Consider the following 25321-nt stretch of genomic DNA (forward strand, 5'->3'; position numbering starts at 1 on the left):
ACTAATTTATGGCTAACACTGTAAAACATACTTGCATCCATTAATGGAGTTGATAATTTTTCTAAGAATAATTGAACACTATAAAACATACTCTAAAACATACTGTAAAATATGACAAAAACACTGTAAAATAACATACTTGCATCCATTAATCGAGTTGAAAATCGAACACAGTACAAGCTTCATAAAGAAAGATTTCAGATCTCAACCCAAACACCATTTTAGTGAAGAATAATCGAACATAGTACAAGCATTTTTATTAAGTTTTTTGAACTGAAAAATCAAAAAAATCGAAAACATTCCAAATTAGAAAAAATCGATTTAAAAAAACAGATAAATGGGAAAACAAAGAAATAATTCTTACCTTGGTGCCGCAGAGAAGAGGAAGGAGAAGGCGCACAGTCACACTGAGAAAAAGTTGCCGCAGAGAAGAGGAAGGAGAAGGGCGAAGGCGCAGTCGCACTGTCGCACAGAGACTAGAGTGGAGAGGAATTGAGGAAGGCGCCGTTTCAAACTTTCAATGGGTTTATGATTATTTTAGGTTTTTAGGGTTTATGATATACCACTTGGGCCTTGGCACTTATCCAGTTATCCTTGTTATCTTTATTCTTTATGACTTTTTAAAAAATTTTCAATGGGTTAATAAATGGGTTAAATATGGGTCGACCTGACCTGATTGACCCATTTAATAAACGGGTTAAACAAGTTTTTTTCGGGTTTAAATATTCAACCTGAACCTAACCCATTTAAATAAACAGATCAGGTCGGGTTGACCCATTTAATTAATTGGGTCAAAAATCTAAATCCAAACCCGTTAATTTCGGGTTGGTTTCATATCAGGTTAGCAGGTCGGGTCAACTTTTGCCAACCCTAAAAACTAGTAATAAAATTTAATACCCGCATCCATTAAGATTTGGTAAGGTATATGACCGATCATGTTCTTCGCAAATTTATTCCCAAATCCCATTTGATTAGTGATATTAAACGGAAAAGATAAATACATATTTAATAATAAAAAGCTTCTTTATCATAAGAAAACATTAACGTTATTTCATAAAAAATAAAACTAAAATTAATTGCCAACTAAAAACAATTCTCATTAACACTACTTAAAATTAGGTACTAACGCCCATTTAACAATTTCGCAACCTATGATAGATGATGCATATTAATATTGATAATTGACAACCATACATTCTATTTAATATTATTGTATTTTAGCAAAAGTTAAATTGATCGTGAGCATGCCATTTGTCTTTTTTTATTGAATAGTATTAATGAAATTTAACTTATTTGCATTTTTTGACTTACCATGTTTACACATTTGCATTTTTGGAAAAATTTATATATTAATGGAAACAATAAATCATAATTATTCCAATTACAATGTTATATATAAATGTATAATTTAGAAAATTATACTGAAAAATAGATAAAATTGGAAATACACTGGTAGAAAGTTATACTGCAAAATTAATTACATTCATTCCAATTATACTGCAATTTATTAAATTACTAGAAGTACATAATTGCCCTTTTTCCAACAATAGTTGTTAAAAACTTAAATGACATAATTTCATTTAATTGATCATTAAATTCAGTCATTTACATTTTTAGACTACCATAATTACAATTTTAAATTTTAGAAAAAATGTCAAAAATATTGAACCAGATGATAATTATGGAAACAAATAAATTAATGCAAAAAAAATCAACCAACTTCAACCAGTGTGTATGGAATCAGATTATCTTAGTTACCAAATATAGTCAAATAATTATCAATCAATTAAAAATATTGTCTGATTTCAATAATTTAATTATTCCTCTATAAAAATAAAAATGTATAACACTTTCATGGTAGAAATTTTAATATAAATAGCCTCATATGACCATTCTAATTTTTTGCTCATACTATTTCTCTTCTTTAAATCTTTAGTATTGTTTAATAATATTTTATAAAATAACTATGAGTTTAAATTACATTAAAAAATTTCATAATGACAAGGGAACATGGAATATTAATGACTATTAATAAAAGTCAAAGACAAACAGTATCCTATGTTGGTTTGTTACTACCTTAGCCTATTTTTAGTCATGGACAATTTTACGATGCCATTTCTAGAGTAACTAGAAGGAAAGAATTAAGAATTCTCATATGCGACAAAGATGGTCAAATATGTCATCATACTGAGAATGTAGTATATATAGAGGTGTTTCAAAACCTATAAACTTTTTATTAACAACCTATTTTGGATTTCTTTATATTTAATTCTTTTTCAATTACAATATACATATATAAATATTTTATTACCTACCTTCATTTAATATTTGTATTAATCTAAAATTTTATTAAAATATTAATATATTTAAAAATCCGTACATTGCACCAATTTTTATACCAATAATATATAATACGATCGTGATTTATAACCAAGTCCCTTAGTATAAGCCCACATAAATATTGTCATCATAAACAAGAACATCGGTTGAACTCTGATGTGGGATAAATCAATTTGCTTCTTCTTTAAGTGTTAGTATAACAAGACATAATTAATTTTAATCCTAAACTTCTAAAATTTTTCATGATATCCGAGCTGAAGGTTTGATAGAAGTAAAATAATAGATCCGAAAAGAATGATGTTGCTTCTCTTATTGATGACTCTCATTAGAATCTGTCCTCCCATCACCATATATGTTTTTGGGATGATATTTCTTTCGCTTATGAAGTATATGTACGTTGAGTTTTCCCGATTTTTATATTCGCATTGACAACAAGTTCGACTCAACTTAACAAAAGAATTCATGGTTACAAACCATGTATTATAAGTTTGGTTCAATGCAACTCAATGCTAATTAGTTCAATTCAATTAAAATTTTGCACCAATATCATTAGTTCAACTTAATTCAACAATAACAAATTGCGCAATTCTTATACACAAATTCTTATATGAAATTGTCTCACATCGAAACAAAAATTCATACAATATGCTCAAATTCTAATAATGTGTATTTAGTAGTTAGAGTATTAATTTTAAAATCTAAAATAATGTGTTAAATATTCATCATCATCGTTATCAAACCCAGTGTATTATGCTCTTAGAAAACTATGATCAGAGTTTGGAGAGGGAAGAAAGACAGCAACTCATACCCATTAAAGAAGAGAGTGCGGTCAAAGAGTCCCTCGACTCAATAACGTGCAACTACTCTCAAAGCTTACAACTTATACACACAATGATCAATACCAATAATTAAAAAACTAAAAGAAAAGAAGATAAGATACAAGTAAGAAATCAAAAAAATATATATAAAAAAATAAAAATAAATTAGAAAAAGAAAGGTATAAAAATAAATTAGAAAAAGGGCAAAATGTAAACGGCTAGAAACAAAGGCAACAACATGTAATTGGAACAGACTCAGTATAACTAAAATAAGTATTTTAAATATGTCAATAAGTGTTTAAAATAATTTAATTAAACTATTTTAATCTAATATAGGGCTAAGTCAATAATAAAACGTTCTTAATTAAAAAATTATCGAATACAATATAAAAAAACATGTTCTCTTTTAGATATTATTGAAAAATTGACATGAGAATATGTTTCTCACCTCTTTTTTGGTTTGGTTTGGACACATATATAAAATCCAAATATTTATCAATCAAAATAATAGTACATCTAGAATATTTTTTTCTACCTAATAGATGTAAGAAAAAGATGATTCTTGACCAAATAACACCTTAGTTTATTCAAAATTCTAATTCTAATGGCTTTAATCTACAACCATGAATAACGTGATACCGTGGAACGTGGACGACACATTTTTCAACATTTAAAACGAATCCACATCTCATAGTAAGTACGACAAGGACATTTAATAGCAAAAATTACAAATGATATTATTTGATTTTGTAATTGAATTTGATTTTTGTCGGACTTTAAATTAAAATTTAAAATTACATAAAAACTCATTTGGACAGAAAAATTTTACGATATATAATATCTAATTCGAAACAACTCAGTAACACAAATAGGAACTCAAAGTAAAAACTTTGTTTGGTTTCAAACGTCTTATTTACTTTTTTGGATTTTTGCTAATGCACTACTTTAATCTTTAATAACTCTAATAGGACATAATTAAAAATTATAAAAAATAAATATCAATATACCTTTTGTTGATATGAATCAAACATGATCTCATTTAGCAATATCTTAATTTATAGATTAAGAATAAATTGCAAATTAAAATTAAAAGTGGTTGATGAATAGTTTTCAAAAGGCAATTAAGACAATTTGAAAAGAAATGAAGGGAGTATTAAAAATCTTATATAGACTTATTTTCCAATATTTTAGTTTGAATCAATCTTTTAATAAATATTTTTCAAAACTGAGCGACCGTCTCTTAGGAGGGATAACCTCAAAATAAGAAGTTCACATTTTTATTTTCTCGTTAATTTATATTATTAGGCTATTTAGCCTATAAATCTAATGTTTCTCCCAGAGAGACCGTCTCTCACAACAATATATTTATTTCTATCTTGTATAAGACTGTCTCACGATGAGACAAACTCAAAACAAGAAGTTTATAAATTAAAATTTTTTATTATTAGACCATTTAATTTAAGTATAAAGCATATCTCACCATAAAATCATTCCAAATGAATTTGTGATTTAACGTGAATCATCCATACTATTTTTAGTGTGGAATAAATCAAAGACTTTCTCAAACAAACAATAGAATATAACCCACCAAATATGAAGATGGATGGATTTCTATTTGTAAATAGAAGACTAAAGGAAGTGAAGTTAGATGTTACCGTCATGACTCAAGTATTTGCGCCCACACGCCACGACCCCATCGAATTTATTTTCTTCTCTCTTCCTTTCCTTTTGTCTCCTTACTATTTAAACTCCTCTTCCTTCTTTGCCCATCAATTCATGATTTACATATCTTTCTCTCTCTACATTTACAAAGCATTTCTGTTTTCTTTATAGTTATATTATAATATAATATTATAATGGAGGAAGCGAGTTACAAAAAACGAGCTCGAGTTGACTCGGCTGAGTTAGAATCCGAGTTTGATTTCGATTTCGATTCGACTAAAGCCAAGAGGATCAGAGACGATCTCTTGAGTTGGCTGGACGACTCGGATGCTGTACCTGATCGTGACTCGATGAGTCACGATCTTGACTCGGTAATCCGAAGTTTTGAAGAGGAGATAGGAAGTTCTGAATCTCGTTCTTCACCGACAAATATCATCGATCTGACATCTGACTCCGGAGATTTACTGCCGGAATTAGGTGAGTTCGCCGGTGACGGTGTTGAAATACTGACGGAAAAAGAAAATCGATCAAGTGAAGGTGTAAAGATGGATGAGTTAGTCCGAGTGTCGACCGAGTCATCGAGATTTGGTGAGGTCTGGGATTTTCTGGACGATTTTCCGAGTTATGACACGTTTGGGATCGGGTTAGGTTACGAGCAGGAAACTGAGTTTGTGACTTTAGATGGAATATTTGACTATTCTGATATAAACCTTTCATGGCGGCCGGACACGCTTCCAGCATAAATGGACTTTCCTGAATATTTTTGGTGTGGGAAAGGATTTAATTATTTAATTAGATTAGCTACCAATACTAGTATTATTTTTTTCTTGCAAATTTTTTACACTTTTGTAAATAAATATGAAAGCTGTAAGAATTGAGGTGCTGTTTCAGAAACTTACTAGCGTGTACTAAATTACTAATTTCAATTAGCGTTCCTATCATATACTATTAAATTAAGTATTATCAATTTGTTTCAAAAAAACAATAGAGTTAATGAGTATTATTTTTTGAGAAAAAATTAAATATTATTATCAACATTTTCAAAACACGGAATATGTTTTCTCGTAGAAATATACCTTCTTTCTTAATTACTTGTATTTAATTGTGATACACTTTTTTCGTTTCATTATACTTGCTATATTTAATTTTTTACACAATTTAATGTGTTATTTTGATTATTTAATATATATAACTAAACACATCTAAAAATTTAAAAAGTTATTATGAAAGTATGCGATTAGACAATTTATACAAGATTCCATCTGAGCAATATGTATAATAAGCTTAAACGATGAATTGTACTAATAATCGCAATGTAGCGAGTATTTTAAAATGAAAAAAGTATTAAATAGAAAATGTCACTATCAATTGAATAATGAAATGGACGATGCACAACATAATATTTTAATGATACAATAAAGTACACTAAATAAATATAGGAAAATCTACTATGAATAATCTCTGTTATTGATTATTTCTAAATAATTCAATTTTTGTATATTATTTGTTGATAACAGTTCTTTTTACATTTTAACAGGCTATTATAGGCACCTACCATCCAAGAGGAGTAAAAGTTAGAACAACGAAAAAGCATAAGGGGAAAGAAGAGGTGAGTGTAACGGCTGGTAGATACCTACAATGGACAGTTAAAATGTGAAATTGAGTGTTGTCAGCAAATAATATAAAAAAATTAGATTATTTAACAATAATCAATAGCAGAAATTATTCACAACTCATGGGCAATAAGTTGGATTATTCCGTACAATTTTTCCATAAATATATTTTACAAATTTTTTTGGGATTTGATATATTGATCCATAAAAATATGTAAATATATTTTTCTTTGTTTAACTACAATAATGTAATAGTAATATACATTTTTCATTTAAATTAATCCTTTAATTAGTGTGTCACTCATATTTAAAAAAAAATTTACTTTCTTTCACTCTCTGCCTAGATCTCTAGAATTTGTCTAAAAAAAATTCATCATTGTTGAAGAAGAGCAAAAGTAACTCAAATTCAAGCACTCACAAAGTCACAATTAGAGATGGTCATGGGCGGGTCTGGCCAGACTCTGATCCGGATCCGGATCCTAAGGGTCCAAAATTTTCATATCCACATCCAGACCCTTCAAATCTGATGGGTCTAAGGGTCTTTAATGGGTCTAATAAAATCTATTTGATTTGTCGCATTTAAACTTTTTATAAGTCATTAGCGTGTTTTACAAATATTAAATACTAATCATATAAATATATATAAATAGAAAAGTCACAAAATAGTAAGAATAAAACAATATAATACTAATTTTGTACTAATTAGCATATATTTATATATTATATATATATAAATGAAAAATAAATAGGATATTAGAATGGGGTAAAAGTCAGATTAATAGACAAAAGTCACAAAATAGTGTAAGACAATTTAATAATTACAAGGGTCTAGGTCCGGGTCTGGGGGCGGGTCCAGAGTCCGAGTCTAGAGGTTGGACTCGGACCCGAAACCGAACCCCTTTATTATTTTTTGGATTCAGATCCGACCCGAATCTGGTGGGTCTTAAAAAATAAGACCCAAACCCTTAAAAAGAGACAGATTCGAAATGAGTCCAACAGAGTCTTGGACCCATAACCATTCCTAATCACAATGAACGCGGAAACACACCCATATTGCGTTTCCCCAAAGAAATAATGCGAGAAGATTGTGTTTTATTCAAAGTTTTTTCTTCCACCATGGAATGCACACCTTCTTGTTGCGTGTTCTCTATGGTATGTGCCCATATGATGTGCAATTGTGCATTCCAGGGCGAAAAACGCATGTCGATCACTTTTATATCATTGTTTACTAGTTCCTTCTAATAAAATTATCATATTGTTTAATTAGAAAATTAGGTATAGTGAATTAAAGTAATGAAACATCAAAAATTAAAAAAAGTATAAATGAGTAAAACTTATGGATTTATATCTTAAATAAAAATATGACAAATTTTTTAGGATAAATTAAAGTTAAAATAAAACACATTTATTGGGATGGATGCGTATGCCTGATATCAACGGGTTTGTGTGTGCTTTTCACAATTGTTAATTTTAATAAATAACTACTTTTATGTAATGTTTGACAACAAGTATTTCATTTTAAATCATGAATTTCAATTATAAATCATATATGAAGAATTTGACAATGACAAGGTTTGGGTAATCATTTTCAAATTCTTAACTTTACTACTTTAAGAACAATGCTGGAATTTGATTCAAATTCAAATTTAAAAATTTTTTATTTGTCAAACAATAAATTTGAGTCAATTTTATATTTCCAAATGAAAATCATCATTCTCAAACATAATATTAATGAATTTGAGTGAAAATAAACTACAATCAATATTATTTTTGTTTTTCTATCACCAGAGATGGCTTGAGACGTTATTTCATCTAGATATAAGAGTCTTAGAAACTAACTTCTTTTAGCGATAATATAAAACCTTGACAAATTGACAATTATAATAATGCATGGATTGGACACATATGAAGAGAGTTCACCACTAGAATAAAAAAATGTTTGTCCATCATGTAAAAAAGTCAAAAATTCGAAATCATCACATAAAATTCTATGTTTTTAGGCTTGCCAAATCCATGTCATCCATACAACTATACAAATTAAATAAGCACTTTTCTAAAAAAACAAAATTAAAAGAGAATTAAAAAAACAACTAAATAACCTCTAAAAATGTTCATAAAATATACTAAAAGTTTAGGAGGTAATTAATACACATATATTAAACATCTATCTGTGCATGCATATGTCTGTAAGAGATATTAGTTGGAAATGTGGTGAATACTGAATAGAGCCATAGAGGGTAAGAAAGTAACCATTTATACAGAGATTATAATATATTCCATTTCCATCCGTAATTACAAATATGTACTTACTCAGAAATGTACTTGCTCATTCTGAAATTATCGCTACATAACAGTTTTTGACTTTATTCATTTTTCAAACTTATTTTATATATTGCGGTTAATATGTAAGAAAAAAATATAGTAAAGTAGAATTTTATTTGAATCGTCTAATTGTATACTTTTAAAATATTAACTTTTTATAATTTTTAGATGTGTATAATTAAATATACAACTGATCAAAAAAACACATTAAATTGCATTAAAAGTCAAATTTAACAAATATAATGAAATAAATGAGGTACAATTATGGAGATAATCATCGAAAATCAAATATATCCAATTTTGTGTTATGATAAAAGATTAATTAGTTGGAAATATCTGTCAAATATGGTGTGAAAGGGATAAGAAAGAAACAATTTATTAGAAGTTTATTATATTCCATAATTATAAATATAATTTGGACACAAATTATAAATATATATATTTTTATTAAACTGAAAAATCAATGTATATATAATTAAATTTAATGTTATTTTAACAAAAAAAAATACCCTATAGGTAAACAGAAAAATCTTCAAACAATAATTAGTTTAATCCATGGAGTGTTTCTATGTTAACTTGTAGGGTCTAACATATCATTTCAAATTACAAACAAAACTAAAAAAATTAATAAAAACAATAATCATTTCAAAATACCCTACAAGTAGACGAGAAAAATCTTCAATCAATATTTAGTTTTATTTTTTTTCTTATTAAAATATAAATCTTGCAAGTTTTGTATGAAACTATTTCAGTATGAGACGCACCCATATAAACAGTCAAAATTATTTATACCAAAAATTAAAAAATAAAAACTAAATCTAAACCATTTTAAAATCTTATTAATATATAAATTTTTTTTTGAAGAGTCGATCTTAATAAAGAATTTATCATGTGATTAATTTTAAAAATTATAATCAAATTAAAAGTTTATTTTGAAGTTCCAAAAGAACTACTATACACCAAAACAATTCATAACCAAATGATGGATAAAGTTTATGAGAACCAGCTCAAGCGTCAAATAGACCCAAAATGGGCCCAAACCAGCCCATCGCTATACTAACCCAAACCCCCCGCCGAAAAAAGAAAAAAAATATTTAAAGAGACCCATGGAGCATCACTGATCACATGTAAAGACAAGAGTAAGAAGATATTTAAATGATGATGATCATAAAATTCAGAGAGAGACGATCAGTGTTGAGAAAAGTGGCAATATAATATATATTTTCTTTCTTTGTGTTGTTAGATAAACAAAAGTAATCGATTCAATCAAACAAATAATAATAATTTCACAATCAAGCACAATAAAGTAAAAACAAGAAAAGTAAAGCACACACGATATTTTACGTGGAAACACAATGCGGGAAAAAACCACGGGACTGTAAGTGGGACCAAAATCTTCCATTTATTACCAATGAAATTAATGGGTACAACCAAAATCCTCTTTAGACAATACTAGAGGCAATACAAATACCAAACAACTCTAAAATATCACTCAAAAGTGGTAAAATAACAATTAGGGTAAATTAGGCAAAATACAAATTACCCAATCGCAATGCACAAAATAACAATCCAACCGTTGAATAAATAGGTTGCATAAACAGAAACACCGTGTCAAAATTTAATGCAAAACAAAATACAAATGACCTTCGATCGGATCGATTCAATGTCACGCAAAACCCCCTTGTGCGCCTCTGCCTCTCTTTTTCTTAATTCCTGTTTTGTGCGTGTATTTGTGTATCACATAGTTACCGACTTTTTCTTTGCTTTTTATAGTTTTCCACCTTTATTTATTTTTTTTAATTACTTATTATAATTATTATATTAGTCCATTACTTAATATAAAATTAAGTCCATTTTAAAATATCAATTGGGGTCGTCTTTTAAGTGGAAGGGAATAACCCTACGGATTAGGGATGCAGGCGGGGCGGGTCTAATAGGAGACTCGCCCCATCCCCGCCCCATCGGGGAGGGGATGGGTCCCGGTTTGATGGGTCATGGGGCAGGTACGGGTATAAAATTCATACCCACCGCGGGGATGGGGATGGGTTTTAGGTGATACCCGCCCATCCCCGCCTCGCCCCCGCCTCGAGATACCCGCCTCAAAATATGTACAAATTTTGGGAAATCAGGTACCCGGTATCCGGTTTATATATATATATTTTTTAAATTATTTTCAAAACCCTAAATTTGACCTTTTGGAGCCTAATTGGAGATTTGATTAGGATTATGAAAATCATAAGATGCATAATGTAAACAAACAGTAAAGAATTAGAAATTGGTGGATCCTGAAAGATAGATAGCTAATCAATTTTTTTCATGAAGTATGCTTCATCCAGTATCAAATTTTAAATTTTGTTTTTGTTTTTTTTCATGTTTACTTTTTGTTTTACTTATTTGTTAACTAGTGTTTTATTTTTTTGTTTAATGATAATTTAATTTAATTTAGTTTTAGCATGTTTTAATATTGTTTTGATTAGTGTATCTTTTTATTTTGTTGGTTATTTTATATTTAATTGTTATCTTAGTTTGGATGATTTTATATTTGCTTTGGATGATTTTGAGTTGATGTTGAAATACTTTTGTTTTAGACATGTATATTTGTTTGAGACTTTGGTTATGTGTTTGTTTGAGACAAGGATTGAATATAAATATGTGGCACAGATGGGTATTAAGCGGGGATTTGACGGGTGGTGGGGCTGGAAAAATGGGTATTACACGGGGATGGATACCCAGATGGGTGGTGGGGCGGGGATGGTTTTAGATACAAACCCATCGGACGGGGACGGGGAAAAAAATTATACCCGCCGCGGGGATGGGGATGAGATGGGGATTGCATTAACAGATGGGGATGGGGATGGGGATGGGGATGGTAATTCCAATACCCGCCCCGTTTGCATCCCTACTAAGGATAGAAATAGAATAAGATAAACCCCCATCACACATGACTCATTTGCCTCTGCCTGCCAATTCATGTCTAGTAAGCTTCTGTTTTATACATTTTACTTCCTCCATTCCATAATACTTGCACCAATTATATTTTTGGCGCAATCTAATGTATCTGTCGGATTATTTATATCTAAAGTCATACATAATTAAAAATTATAAAAATTTGATATTATGAAAATATGTGACAAGACGAGTATTATAACATTCCACATGAGTATGTTTTTTCTCGTATAATAGCCAATGTAAATTACCATAAAATGAGGAATAGTGCAAAAGTTGATTTGATACAAGTAATATCAATATGGAACAGAGGAAGTATATTATTTCAGATTCAAATTACAATATAAAATTTTTTCTCTTAACTAATGCAAATTAAGTGAGATAAAGAAATACTCTCTATTTCACTCAAGTTGAGTCATTTGTAAGTTTAAATTATTTCATTCATTTTGCACCATTTATATGTTTGAAAATACTTTCATCATTTTTTTTAATCTCATTTATATAGAAGTAATAACTCTTCTAATTTAATTACACAATTTAATTATTTTCTTTATTTATTCTGAAGTAAATATTTTATCCATTATGAAATTTAAATCTAGATTATTGATACCATATATCATTTAAGGGGTAGTTTACAAAATAGCTTCTTTCATTCAAATAAAGGGTTAGATATATTGTCAAATGAGTCAATGACATGTCAATGTTTGATAAACTAGCAGGTTAAAACAGCTTATTGTTATGAATAAGGTATTTTTGAACAAGTTGTTCATAACAACGAGTTTAAAATTAGCTGATGAAACCAATTAATAAAATCAGTTGGTCAAATCAATTACTCTAATTAGCTATTAGTTACCAACTATCAATCATTTGCCAAATGCTGTATAAGCTTTTTTTTGTTTATAACAACTAGGTAAGAAAAAAATACTCCCTCCTATTCAGCTGAACTGTCCCATTTGACTTTTCACACTTGCGAGGCAACATTTTAACTCTTAATATCTCAAATTATGCTTAATTAAATATTATAAAAAGTTGATATTAATAATCCTTGTATTGAGACGAATCAAACAAGATCCCATATGACTATGTTTTAACTTATAGATTAAGAGTAAAATACAAATTAAGAGTGATAAGTGAATAGTGCCAAAAAAAAAGGGACAATTCAGCTGAATAGGAGGTAGTATAATTAATTGAAAATGCATAACTAATCAAAATAACAAATTAAATTGAATAAAAATTCAATAAATATAACTTTTCTAAACACAACTCAATTTATTTTTGATACTAGTTGAATGAGAGATGAGTGCGCTCTAATCTCTGCCTTTAAAACCCTCCAGAGAATCACACAGACACTCACTGTACTCGCTCTTCTCTCTCCTCTCCTCTCTTCTCCTCTCACTGTAAAATGTCCTTCTCTTCTTATTCTTTTTTGTTTCTTTTGTTGATACTTATAATTATAAGTGTGAATTTAAATGTAGTAGAATCTTCTAAATCTTCTAAATCTTCCAATTATACAAAAATTGGGAAAGGATACCGTCTAGTTTCAGTAGAAGAGACTCCTGATGGTGGTTTTTTGGCTTACTTACAAGTTAAAAAGAAAAACGAAATCTATGGCCCTGATATCCCTCTCTTGCGTCTCTTTGTTAAGTGAGTTTTCTCTTTTTCTTTTCTTTTTCACACTCTACTTCACTACTTGTACAATCAATGTCTCTTCCTTACTTCCATTTTTTTTTGTTTCCTTCAATTGTTTGTATTTAATTTATTTTTATTATATTTTTTTAGAGCAAGTTTAGCTTATTTTAATGTAAAATAGAGAATTAGGTGGTCAAATTAGCTAATGCTATTATTTGGTGAACTATCTGGTTGAAACAGCTCATTGATACAATGTTAAAGTATATAACATATCCTGATTCCCGTCCTTCGGTTTCACCCATTAGTTTAAACTTTTTGGTTGAATTGATTTCTTAACAAGGTATAGAAGCCAGTTACAGCTTCGAATCTCAACAACCCCTCATTTAAAGTGGAATATTTAGCGCTAGGTGTAAAGAGGGTCTGTATTGCATCCAGCATAGAGGGCTCTCATATGAGGGGGCTTGTTAGTCTCATATCACATATCATAGTACTTCAACTATCAGCATAAGGTTTTGGTTAAATTTGTTTCTTGACATATAACAAGCTGTTTATAGCAGCGGGTTTAAAATCAGCTGGCTAAACCAATTAATAAATGAGCTAGCCAAATTAGTCATTATAATCAACTACTTAAGTTAATGTTTTTGTTGTCTTTTGACTTGTTGATCTACAATCTCTCTAATAAACAATCAACAACTATATTTAAATTTACCAAATATCTTTATAAATAGCTCACTTTTACAGTTAGCTTAAAAACAAACAAAAACAAGTATTTACAACTAATCAAATAAACCAACTAAAAAACACCCACAAATGCCAATTAACAAACAACCTGTTTATATTTTATAGAACAAACCAATTTGGTATTTTAGAATTACCCAAATGTATCAAATGCAACAATGAGTAGAAGTCATTTGTTATCTTTAATTGTAATTTGTAAATGTGCAAGTCCTAAGTTCTAATTATTTATTCGCTACTCTTGCAATAAATTGTAATTTGTAAATGTGCAAGTTATCCGTTCTGAAATACTTGTTATTAATATTAATAATGACATGTTAAGCGAAGAAATGTCACCATAAGTATAATGGGATCAAAGGAAGTACAAACACATTATATTTGGTGTTTGATAGACCTTCTACTTTATTTTTAGTATTTACTAAATTAATGCCAATGTTGGTATTAAATTTAAACATAAAAATTATATAGATTAGGGAAAATGATAAAAATTATCTACAAATATTTATCATTTACGGAAACCACTTTATCTGTACTTTTTGTTTAATCAAAACTACCTCCTAAATTAAAAAGTAAACGGCAATATTAAAAGGAAAACAAAGAAACAGTAAGATATATATTTGTTTATTTATGTTACTAGAAAGAAACATTTTGCGTGATTTTTGATGACTTTAACAGATGTCACATTATTATCAGGACTTGGGATTGTGAGTAGTCCCCTAGAGATTTTATATTATTTAAAAAATGAGTTACATAGTCTAATAATATATCGTATTAGCATATAAATTCATATTTTAAATTTGTAATATATTTTTCATTCTGACATGGTTGCTATATTATAATTATGGATACTATTTATCGTTCAAGCGTATTTCATATATTTTGGTTAACATGTAAAAAAAAATAACCAAGTAGGATTTTGTTTGAATCATCTAATCGCATATTTTCATAATATTAATTTTTTTGTAGTTTTTAGACATATATAATTCAATACACAAATAATCAAAATATATATTGATTGAATTACATAAAAAATTCAAATATAATAAAATGAAAAAAATACTTAAAAACGATTAAAACACATGTCTCACAAGCACTAATTAAAGGAATTAATGCCCTGACATAGGATACTTTCTACTCCAAATTATTTGAGAAAATTCCGAAATATCCATTTAAAATCCAATTTTTTTTACTCTCTGAGAAAAACAGTTGACATTTATTAAGTCGGCAAATTACTAACTCCTATATTTCTCCTTCCAAATTCACTACTCTTACATTGTGAGACCCTTTTATTTGTTTTTCACTTACAATTTTTAATTTATATTTTATTCAATTTATGAATTTTTAAATATGAATTTTTATAATTTTTGACTAAATACAATTAAAAAGTTTTGTAATATAAAATAGTGCATTGGAAAACAAAATAAGACATTTCATTTGATTAGTTATCTTTAATGTGAAAGCTCTGTACAAATTAAATGGTTTAATCTAATACTCCAATAGTATGTGATTATACTAAATTAAGTAAAATGCACGTTATAAAATAGAAATTAATTTTCGAATTTTCTGATCATAATTATAAGAAATTTTTACAAATTAAATAAATATAATTTAGATTGTATGTAACATTTAACTTTTGACTTTGCCACAAAAAATTGATATAAATAATCTAATTTTTATCCTTAGTTTGCTAGTTAGTTTGCTAGTTTGCTATCAGTATATTTTTTATTTTATAATAATTAAATTTTACCCTTAATTTATTATTAGCATAACTTATTAGTATGCAAACTAAAGATAAAAGTTGATTTATTAAAAAATAATTTAAAATTGAATTATTCATAGAACATTTTATTTAGAATAATCTAATTTCTTAAATTTTCAATGATTATCCTATAATAATTTAACTTTTGATTAACTCTCAATATCCCAACTTTATGGGATATTTACGTAGAGTTAATTTAAGTATTCAGGTAATTTACCAAAAAGTAAATTGATTAATCTAGATAATTTTTCTTTATTAATATCAATTTTTGCTTATTAAATACAATTTTGACCGTTTGTTCAATCGTTTGGACTCAGGCACGAAACAGAGGAGCGATTAAGAGTACACATAACAGATGCAGATAAAACCCGATGGGAAGTACCTTACGATCTTTTACCCAGAGAAAAACCTCCTTCATACAAACAATCCCTCGGAAAATCCCGAAAATTCCCTCTCTCTGCCTCCAAAATCTCAGGAAATGAACTCATTTTCAGCTACAATGTTGACCCATTTACCTTTTCAGTCAAAAGAAAATCAAACGGGCAAACCCTTTTCGACACAACCTCAACCAACTCCGACCCGTTTAACAATCTGGTATTTAAAGATCAATACATCGAAATAAGCACTAAATTACCTTCCGATGCTTCTCTTTATGGACTTGGGGAAAATACCCAACCACATGGAATTAAATTATACCCAAATGAGCCGTATACATTATTTACTGAAGATATTTCTGCGATTAATCTTAATACAGATTTATACGGGTCCCACCCGGTTTATATGGATCTTAGAAATGTGGGTGGGGAACCATCAGCTCATGCGGTTCTTTTGTTGAATAGTAATGGGATGGATGTGTTTTATACTGGAAAATCATTGACTTATAAAGTGATTGGTGGTGTTCTTGATTTTTACTTCTTTTCGGGTCCTTCACCATTGGATGTTGTTAATCAGTATACTAGCTTGATTGGAAGGCCAGCTCCTATGCCTTACTGGGCTTTCGGTATATTTTTTCTTCTCTCTATTTAGTAAATTTTTATTTTGTTTTTACTTTTATTTCAAATAATTATTAATTGTGATTTTACCGAGATAATTATTCACTATATTATTTCAGTATATCTCTTTAATAAAAATAATAATTATTAAGATCTGGTGAAGATTGAAATACTGTTAAATTAGGCTGGACTTATTGTGAATGTCAGCATATTAACAGGGGACACAAGTGCACACACTTCATAAGCCAAGGATAACTCATCCCAACACCCCCTCACATGCAAACCCCCGTCAAGTTCGCACGTGGGAGTAATCAATTAGGGTAGGAACGCCATTCTTTTCGAACCTAAATTGTTGATCGAACCATCGGCTCTGATACCATGTTAAATTAGGCTGGACTTATTGTGAATGCCAGCATATTAACGGGGGGACACAAGTGCACATACTTCATAAGCCAAGCCAAGAAGATATATACCATCCCAAAACTATATAGCAATGGGAAAAAGGTCTCTAATAACTTATAAAGCGTGCACACCATTTTTAATTTATCGATGTGGGATAACTCATCCCAACAAATACAACTAATATATATATATATATATATATATATATATATATATATATATATATATATATATATATATATATAAAACAAAGGTAAAAGACTCATAAAAATGACTATATTAAACAATTAATTTATAAATCAATCCTATTGACCGTTTAGATATGTCTATTCTACCTTCATATATTTAATTTATTTAGGAGGGTAGAGGAGTACTTGTTTTATGTCTACTTTAAATTTTGTAATTTCAATGAGAGTACTTTACCTTAGTTTTTAGTACAATTAAATAGGAGTATTTGAAAAACGATTAATAGCTGATTATAATGACTGATTTGACTAGCTAATTGTTTGATCACCTGATTATGAAACCCTCTACTATAATGATTGAATGGTTTAACCACTAAGTTAAAATTGTCCAATAAGTTATTTTAACAATACCCTTATACTTTCTCCTATTCATTTCATAGTTTATGTGTGTCACATTTATTATTGCACATTTGTCAATGAAACATGACCTAGTTCTCATTAATTTTAATATTAATCTAACTTGATTTGAAATTTAAAATAAATTCATTTTTTTACTAATTATATTAAAATTAATATGTCAAAAAATCAGTGTCCCAACGATATCCCCGGATTAACCTGAGCAGATGAGAGAATAATGCTTATCATGTTTATTAAGAGCATATCTGCCCGGTAAACCATGTTATTTTAGTTCCTTAAGATATCAATTGAATTTAGTACAAAATCATTCGTGATTTGATTTAGTGGGATCTAATTTCATGTTATATGCCTGCTCTTGGGGTGCGTTGGTCGGGTCATTTGTTTAATTAATTTATTAAGACTGTCCATCTAGCTTCACCCTTCCTTGTACACTCTATACTTCCTTGATTACGATGAGTTTTTTTATATTTTTATTTTGATTTGAAGTGTTTAATACAAACTCAATGACCAGATATTCATCCGACTTTGAAATCGAATTCGATTTAATATCCCAATGTAGACACAATATTCAATTTTAAACCGACTCTAAACACATGATTCGAAATCAATCTGACTACCGGAATAAACACCTTTATCTGTAATATTTTTTATTTTGAGTAATGTCTTCACCACTATATTTGAATCTAATCTATACATTTTCTTTTATTTTTAATTTTATCCACATAATTATAATGTTCTGTCATTTTTAATTGGGTCATTTTTTATTATTTCTTGTGAGGGAGGGAGTACTATTATTGATGTAGATCCATGCATGTTATTTTTGTACAGATTTAGGTACTACTATTAATTTAAGCTGCAACTTGATCTACTCTTAATAAATTTATTTGTATGCTGTCGTTATTATCATAGGGTCCCTGATTTGATCCTTGGCAGATAGATTGATTAGAAAAAACACCCTTGTTTTGGGAAAAGGAATCGTATTAGAAAATGCTAATGTATCTTCTTGGGTATCTTTTGTCTGCTTTTTATTGTTGCTTTTTATTGTTGATTTCACACACATTCCCTTTTTTTTATCACAATAATGTTGATTTCGATGTTTAACTATTAAAAATTTCATTTATTGATTAATTTATCTATTGTGCGCTAGTTGATAAATCAATTGATAATAAGAGTAATACATTAACCTTATGTTGTGAGATCACATGTACATTGTTTTTTCCACACTAGTAAAAATCCACGGTAATTATTGAGATGTCGTTTATTTTATATTTTGTTAGATTTGTAGGAACTAAAACTAACTAAAAAATGCAAAAATTAAAATAACTTATAAAAACTAATATTTACGTCTATCATGTTGAGGATCGAGTCTTGTGTCAATTGGAACATAGTTAACTTTTTTAAAGTTCTGGGTTTGATTCTCGTTATCCCTTTTTTGTCCTCCGGGTCGCTCATGTACAGTCGAACACCTAACCATGTTGAATTGCTAATATCGACACTCTACTTGACTACTAGTTTTCGTGAACCATATTGGACTTAGGTGAAGTCATGAATATGATATTGTTGCAGATAAGACGTGCTGACTGCACTTTTTGATGGTAGAAACTTCGATGTAGACCAATTTAGTGAACTATTTTATTGGAGATAATGAGCCAGATATAAACAAAATCTTTGGTAGTTCGTGCACCTTGTTTTGGGCACTAGATCCTGCCAGTGTTCAACATGATCTTTGTCTAGTCCATACATGGTGGTCACGGCAAGGTGCCAAAGTTTGAGTCTTTAAATGACTTTAAAGACTTTTTAAGGCATGCTTGATTTCGAGATTATCTTCTTTCACTAATTTATTTACTTTCTCTAATTTTTATTAATTACTATAAATAGTGACATCATAGTGACATCTTGTGAGGAGAAATGTCATTATCTGTAGCAACTTATAAAACCAGAGGAAGTATATGATAGAGTTGTTTAACATTGATTCGATTAATCGAATTATTTATAATTCAATCCGACTCGAAATAAACTAATATATAATTTTTCTTTATAAATATTAATATATTAGCATCGTTATTAGCATGTAAACCTATAGTCTATAGAGTATAGGAAACCACTAATATGGTTGTGATTTTTCTTGTTATATTGTTAGTAAAATGATAAATATTTGAACAAAACAACATTATTTAGAGAAAAATTGTGAATATAGGTCCTTAAAGTATGGCTCATGATTGATGTCAGTAGAAAGTCTACTAATTTATTGTTGAATGTGGAAGATAGAAAGTGACTTTTGCAATTGGACATTTGCATTAATATACTTTAATCAAACACATTATGGTCCTTACAAAAACTAGACAGCATTCACGTTTAAAAATCTGTTTTCTGGTCATGTGATACTTTTTGTTCCGTTGCTTTTATTTTTCTTTTGTCTTGGCCCACTTATAATGCTTTTCCTGTAGGTATCCTATCTCTTGTGTAACAGTTGCACACTAATCAATGTTTCTACATAAACCAGTACTTTAAGACAGGGTAGAGATTTTTTTGAGAAGAGATAAGAAACATTTGAGTAGAGTAGACCATGCTTACCTTGAAGGACATTCAGTTGGGAACGGGGAACAGGATCGGGAACGGGATCGAAACACACAACTTAAATTAACTCTACGAAATACATTAATCAAAAAATATATTTGAAAACAAAATTAAATTACAATGATTGTTTTTTTTAAAAAAAATTAATTTTAAGCGGATTTTTTTTCATTTTTCTAGGTTTTATCTCGTTTTTCCTCCTTTTTTTTGATTTGTACGAATGTGCCGAATGTGTCAGACTCCTTAAATCAAAGGACCTCAGATATTTGTTTTGTCTTAGTTTATTTACTCGTTTTTAGGCCCCAAAGTTACGAAAACTTGTAAAATTAATAGGGTTTCAAAAGTTAGGTATTTAGGTGAAGTGTAACAAAATTTTCTTGCGCACAATTTTCTACATTGTGGTTTATGTGATTGTTCAAATATAATGTAGCAATTGAAAGAGACAACATAATCCCTTGATTATGTTTCTTTTGGGGGGTTGGGAGTGGAGGGCAGGTGGTGGAAGGAGGAGACTGATAAGATGATTATATGCAATTTAGCCTTGCATATATTTGTCCATATCTGGCCCATTTGTATTCAATTGCACCCCATCGAACATGTTTAGTTGGTGGATACACCTACTACAAGAGATATAGTAGATGACGCACTAAAGTTTTGTTCATGTTTGGACCACTTGATAGTCTCTTTTTTAATATCTATCTTGCTTATTAGAGCCTGACAATAGGCTCATAGGTCGTGGCTAGACGTGTGCAATAGTTTGGACAAGGGCCAGGTTGGGCCATATATAAGTAGATGGTGCACTAAAGTTTTGTTCGAGTTTGGACCACGTGATAGTCTTTTTTATAATATTTCTGTTGCTTAGTCGAGAATAGAGCCTGATAATAGACTCATAGGTCGTGGCTAGACCTGTGCAATAGGTCGGACAAGGGCCAGGTTGGGCCATATATAAGTAGATGATGCACTAAAGTTTTGTTCGAGTTTGGACCACTTGATAGTCTTTCTTTTAATATTTCTATTGCTTATTAGAGAATAGAGCATGATAATAGAGTCATAGGTCGTGGCTATACCTATGCAATTGGTTGGACAAGGGCCAAGTTGGGCCCTATATAAGAAAATGGGCTTAATTGGGCCAGATCCATTCAGCTAGGCCCATTCAAGCACCATCAAAATTGTTCTACTGATTATACTCATGGTCAATTGGTCGTCACTCATAAAACATAATCACTAATGTTAACAAGGGTTAGTTGATTGCATATTTTCCCGAGTCCTCGGTTTGCAGTACATGCTTGTGCTAAAAAAAATTCGTGATTCATGACTTAGTATCCTTCCTTATTAATGACCGAAATATTGTGAAATACAACACTCAAATGTTTTACGTTGACAGGATTCCACCAGTGCAGATGGGGATACCGTAATCTCTCAGTGGTTGAAGATGTAGTTGAGAACTACAGAAAGGCCCAAATTCCGCTTGATGTGATCTGGAATGATGACGATCATATGGACTTTCACAAGGACTTCACCCTCAGTCCTGTTAGTTACCCGCGTCCAAAGCTTTTGGAGTTTCTTAATAAGGTGCATTCTCGAGGTATGAAGTATGTGGTCCTCATTGATCCGGGTATTAACGTTAATTCAAGTTATGGGGTATTCCAAAGAGGCCTGGCTGATGATGTTTTCATCAAGTACGAGGGAAAACCGTACTTAGCGCAAGTCTGGCCTGGGGCTGTTTACTTCCCGGATTACCTGAACCCCAAAACAGTCGATTGGTGGGTAGATGAAATTCATCGGTTCCATGAACTTGTACCTGTTGATGGCTTGTGGATTGACATGAATGAGGCCTCAAATTTTTGTACTGGGCTTTGCAAGATCCCCGAGGGGAAAAAATGCCCAACTGGAACTGGGCCCGGATGGGAATGTTGCCTAGACTGCGAGCCCATCACGAAAACAAGATGGGATGATCCGCCTTATAAGATCAATGCTACAGGAAAAATGGCACCGATTGGTAACAAAACCATTGCTACCAGTGCATATCACTATAACGGGGTTTTGGAGTATGACGCTCACAGTCTATATGGTTTCTCCGAAGCAGTTGCAACTCATAAAGCTCTTCAATCTCTTCAAGGTAAAAGGCCGTTTATATTATCACGCTCAACCTTTGTGGGGTCGGGTCATTATACTGCTCACTGGACTGGGGATAATCAAGGAACATGGAATGATCTAAAGTACTCGATCTCTACCATGTTGAATTTCGGGATATTTGGAGTGCCTATGGTTGGTTCTGATATATGTGGTTTCTATCCTCAACCTACCGAGGAACTCTGCAACCGTTGGATTGAATTGGGTGCTTTCTACCCGTTCTCTAGAGACCATGCCAACTTTTATTCTCCGAGACAAGAACTTTACGTATGGGACACTGTTGCTACATCAGCTCGGAACGCTTTGGGTATGAGGTACAAACTTCTACCATACCTTTACACACTAAGCTACGAGGCGCACACTACTGGTGCACCTATTGCTAGACCACTATTCTTCTCGTTCCCCAACTACACAGACTGCTACGGGTTGAGCACACAGTTCTTGCTCGGAAATGGTCTGATGGTCTCACCTGTTCTTGAGCAAGGAGCCACAAGTGTGAAGGCACTTTTCCCGCCAGGCTCTTGGTATAGTGTGTTTGATATGACTCAAGCTGTTGTGTCCAAGGGCGGCAAATACGTTACCCTTGATGCACCGCTAAATGTGATCAATGTACATCTATATCAAAACAATATCGTCCCTATGCAAGAAGGTGGAATGACCTCTAAAGAGGCTAGGATGACACCTTATCATCTTGTGGTGACTTTCGCGGCAGGGGCTAGTCACGGACAAGCCAAAGGAAATCTCTTTGTTGATGAGGACGAGCTCCCGGAAATGAAACTTGCAGGTGGGTCATCTACCTATGTCGATTTCTATGCAACAGTCAAGCAGAATATGGTCAAGGTTTGGTCTGAAGTTCAGGAGGGCAAGTTTGCTTTGGACAAAGGGTGGACTATCGGAAAGATTTCCGTTCTGGGATTGGGTGGAACTACCAGAAGTGTGGCGATTGAAGTTGACGGAAATCAACTAACGAGTGTTCCAGATGTCGAAACCACATTAATGGAACAGAGTTATAGTAAAGAATCCGATATGGATGATGCAGTTAAGACCGTGATGGTACAGATCAGTGGGCTGTCTATGCCTGTTGGTAAGAATTTTGCCATGACATGGAAAATGGGCATGTAAGTTTTAGTGATGAACTGATGATTATTCAATCTTTTGACCAGATTTCTTCATACTTTTCCAATCATTTTTCCTGATTTTTGTGCTTTGTCCCTTTTAGGAAGGGAAAGGAAATTAGTGAAATTTCTGATAGTCCTTTTCCTAGAAAATAGACTAAATAAGTTGTAATACATCTGATGGAGTTGTAATTGCATGATGGAACCTAGCATTCTGTAACCTTTATGATTATAGTGCAGCAAATTTATATCTTGCCAACTTAATTTTATTTTGTTTATGAGAATGGAAATATTTGAGTTCACATACCTCGTCATCATCACCTAAACATGACGAATAAATCACATACACACGACAATTGTGCAACTCACATACACACTTCTATTGTGTAAATCCCATATACCACCTATGTGTAAATCTCATGCACCATCTTTGTGTAACACATACACCACTCTTGTGTAAATCACACACTTGCACCACCTCAACCTCTATATGTGTAAATCTGTCTGAGTTGATTTTAGAGTATATAACATATTTTGGGCCTTAACCATCAGCATATAAGCTTTTGGTTGAGTTGATTCCTTGACATGCTATCACAAGCCAACGTGATAAGAGGTCACGTGTTTAATCTGTCTGCATGAAGAGTTTACAATGGTTAGAGTGTTTCAGCTTGGTTCGTTAGTTGGGTCATGAGGAGTTTACAATGGTTAGAGAGTTTCAGCTTGGACGGCTACGTTTTAGGATCTGTGACACCTGATCTTTGTTTTGATTTGGTAGCGATATTTGAGTTGTTTCGTCGCTAACCGTCAGCCTATTTGACGAGACTTTAAACCTAAAATGGTTCAACTCGTTTCGTGAGCTATTATATTGCCGCTTGCATATGCTGTTGGTGTTGGGTATTGAATACGCTTGCATATGTTTGTATGTTAGTGTGGTTCTTTAGTTGTTTTGGCTTAGGCCTTCTTGTTTTTGTTAGGATCTCATCTTAGTTAATTGCTTTTTTGCCATTTTTTTGGCCGAGCAGTAGTTTTTGTTTGGCTTGGAAGAGTTTGATCGTAATGGTTCGTCCTGCTCCCATCACGATTGGTCTTTTTTATTTTGTTAATGTGCTGTTTCGATATAGAAATAAGTAGGTCTGTTCTAGATGGTTCTTCTTTCTCCTTTTGATTGTGTTATTTGTTCTTTTGATAAAGAAAAAGAGAGAAATTTCCCTAAATAATGCAATTGTACAAAGTATTTCCCATTTTGCTTGAAATGGAAAACTAATTCCCACATTACCGTACACGTAGGATAGTTTTGAGAAATTTTTTTTTTTTTTTTTAAATATAACCGCTACATGAAGTAGCGGTTTTATTCATGCATCTGGAGTAAACCGCCATCTGAGATGGCGGTTTTGTAGTGGAAATTTTTTTTAAAAAAAAAAAAAAAATGTTAAGTAAACCGCCACTTGAAGTGGCGGTTTGGTAGCAGTACAAAGCAGCCACAGTGTCGTGAGTTTTCATTCATTCCACTCCATTCTTAGTTGCTGCCGGTTTTGCTAAAAAAAAAAAAATTCTTCACTCTCATTTACTTCAAATTTACAATTCCTCTCATTCAACTAAGCTAATCAACTACATTCCCATCTTCTCCTTGTGTACTAGTTCATTTTCATCCTTATTTAAGGTATGAATAAAACCCTAAT

General features: G+C 30.9%; 2 protein-coding genes across 2 annotated transcripts; both read left to right on the forward strand.

Annotated features, from left to right (window-relative positions):
• The first annotated feature begins 4671 nt into the window (after nucleotides 1-4671).
• LOC130807470 (uncharacterized) lies at nucleotides 4672-5866 on the forward strand. Its single transcript, XM_057672679.1, has one exon. It carries the CDS (start codon nucleotides 5015-5017, stop codon nucleotides 5561-5563), a length of 549 nt encoding a protein of 182 aa, XP_057528662.1. The 5' UTR covers nucleotides 4672-5014; the 3' UTR covers nucleotides 5564-5866.
• Nucleotides 5867-12996: 7130 nt separating this feature from the next.
• LOC130807471 (alpha-xylosidase 1-like) lies at nucleotides 12997-23901 on the forward strand. The gene is made up of 3 exons (XM_057672680.1): nucleotides 12997-13345; nucleotides 16142-16824; nucleotides 21779-23901. The coding sequence occupies exons 1-3, from the start codon at nucleotides 13104-13106 to the stop codon at nucleotides 23647-23649; spliced, it is 2796 nt and encodes a 931-aa protein (XP_057528663.1). The 5' UTR covers nucleotides 12997-13103; the 3' UTR covers nucleotides 23650-23901.
• Nucleotides 23902-25321: the final 1420 nt, after the last annotated feature.

The sequence above is a fragment of the Amaranthus tricolor genome, chromosome 3, assembly GCF_026212465.1.
Source record: "Amaranthus tricolor cultivar Red isolate AtriRed21 chromosome 3, ASM2621246v1, whole genome shotgun sequence".
NCBI classification, from domain to species: domain Eukaryota; kingdom Viridiplantae; phylum Streptophyta; class Magnoliopsida; order Caryophyllales; family Amaranthaceae; genus Amaranthus; species Amaranthus tricolor.

Excerpts from the sequence above, each read along its gene's own strand:
- LOC130807471 (XM_057672680.1), top strand. The coding sequence starts at position 13,104 with ATGTCCTTCTCTTCTTATTCTTTTTTGTTTCTTTTGTTGATACTTATA. Across the intron at positions 13,346-16,141 it reads CTCTTGCGTCTCTTTGTTAA|GCACGAAACAGAGGAGCGAT; the intron begins GTGAGTTTTCTC and ends GTTTGGACTCAG. Across the intron at positions 16,825-21,778 it reads TATGCCTTACTGGGCTTTCG|GATTCCACCAGTGCAGATGG; the intron begins GTATATTTTTTC and ends TTACGTTGACAG.
- LOC130807470 (XM_057672679.1), top strand. The coding sequence starts at position 5,015 with ATGGAGGAAGCGAGTTACAAAAAACGAGCTCGAGTTGACTCGGCTGAG.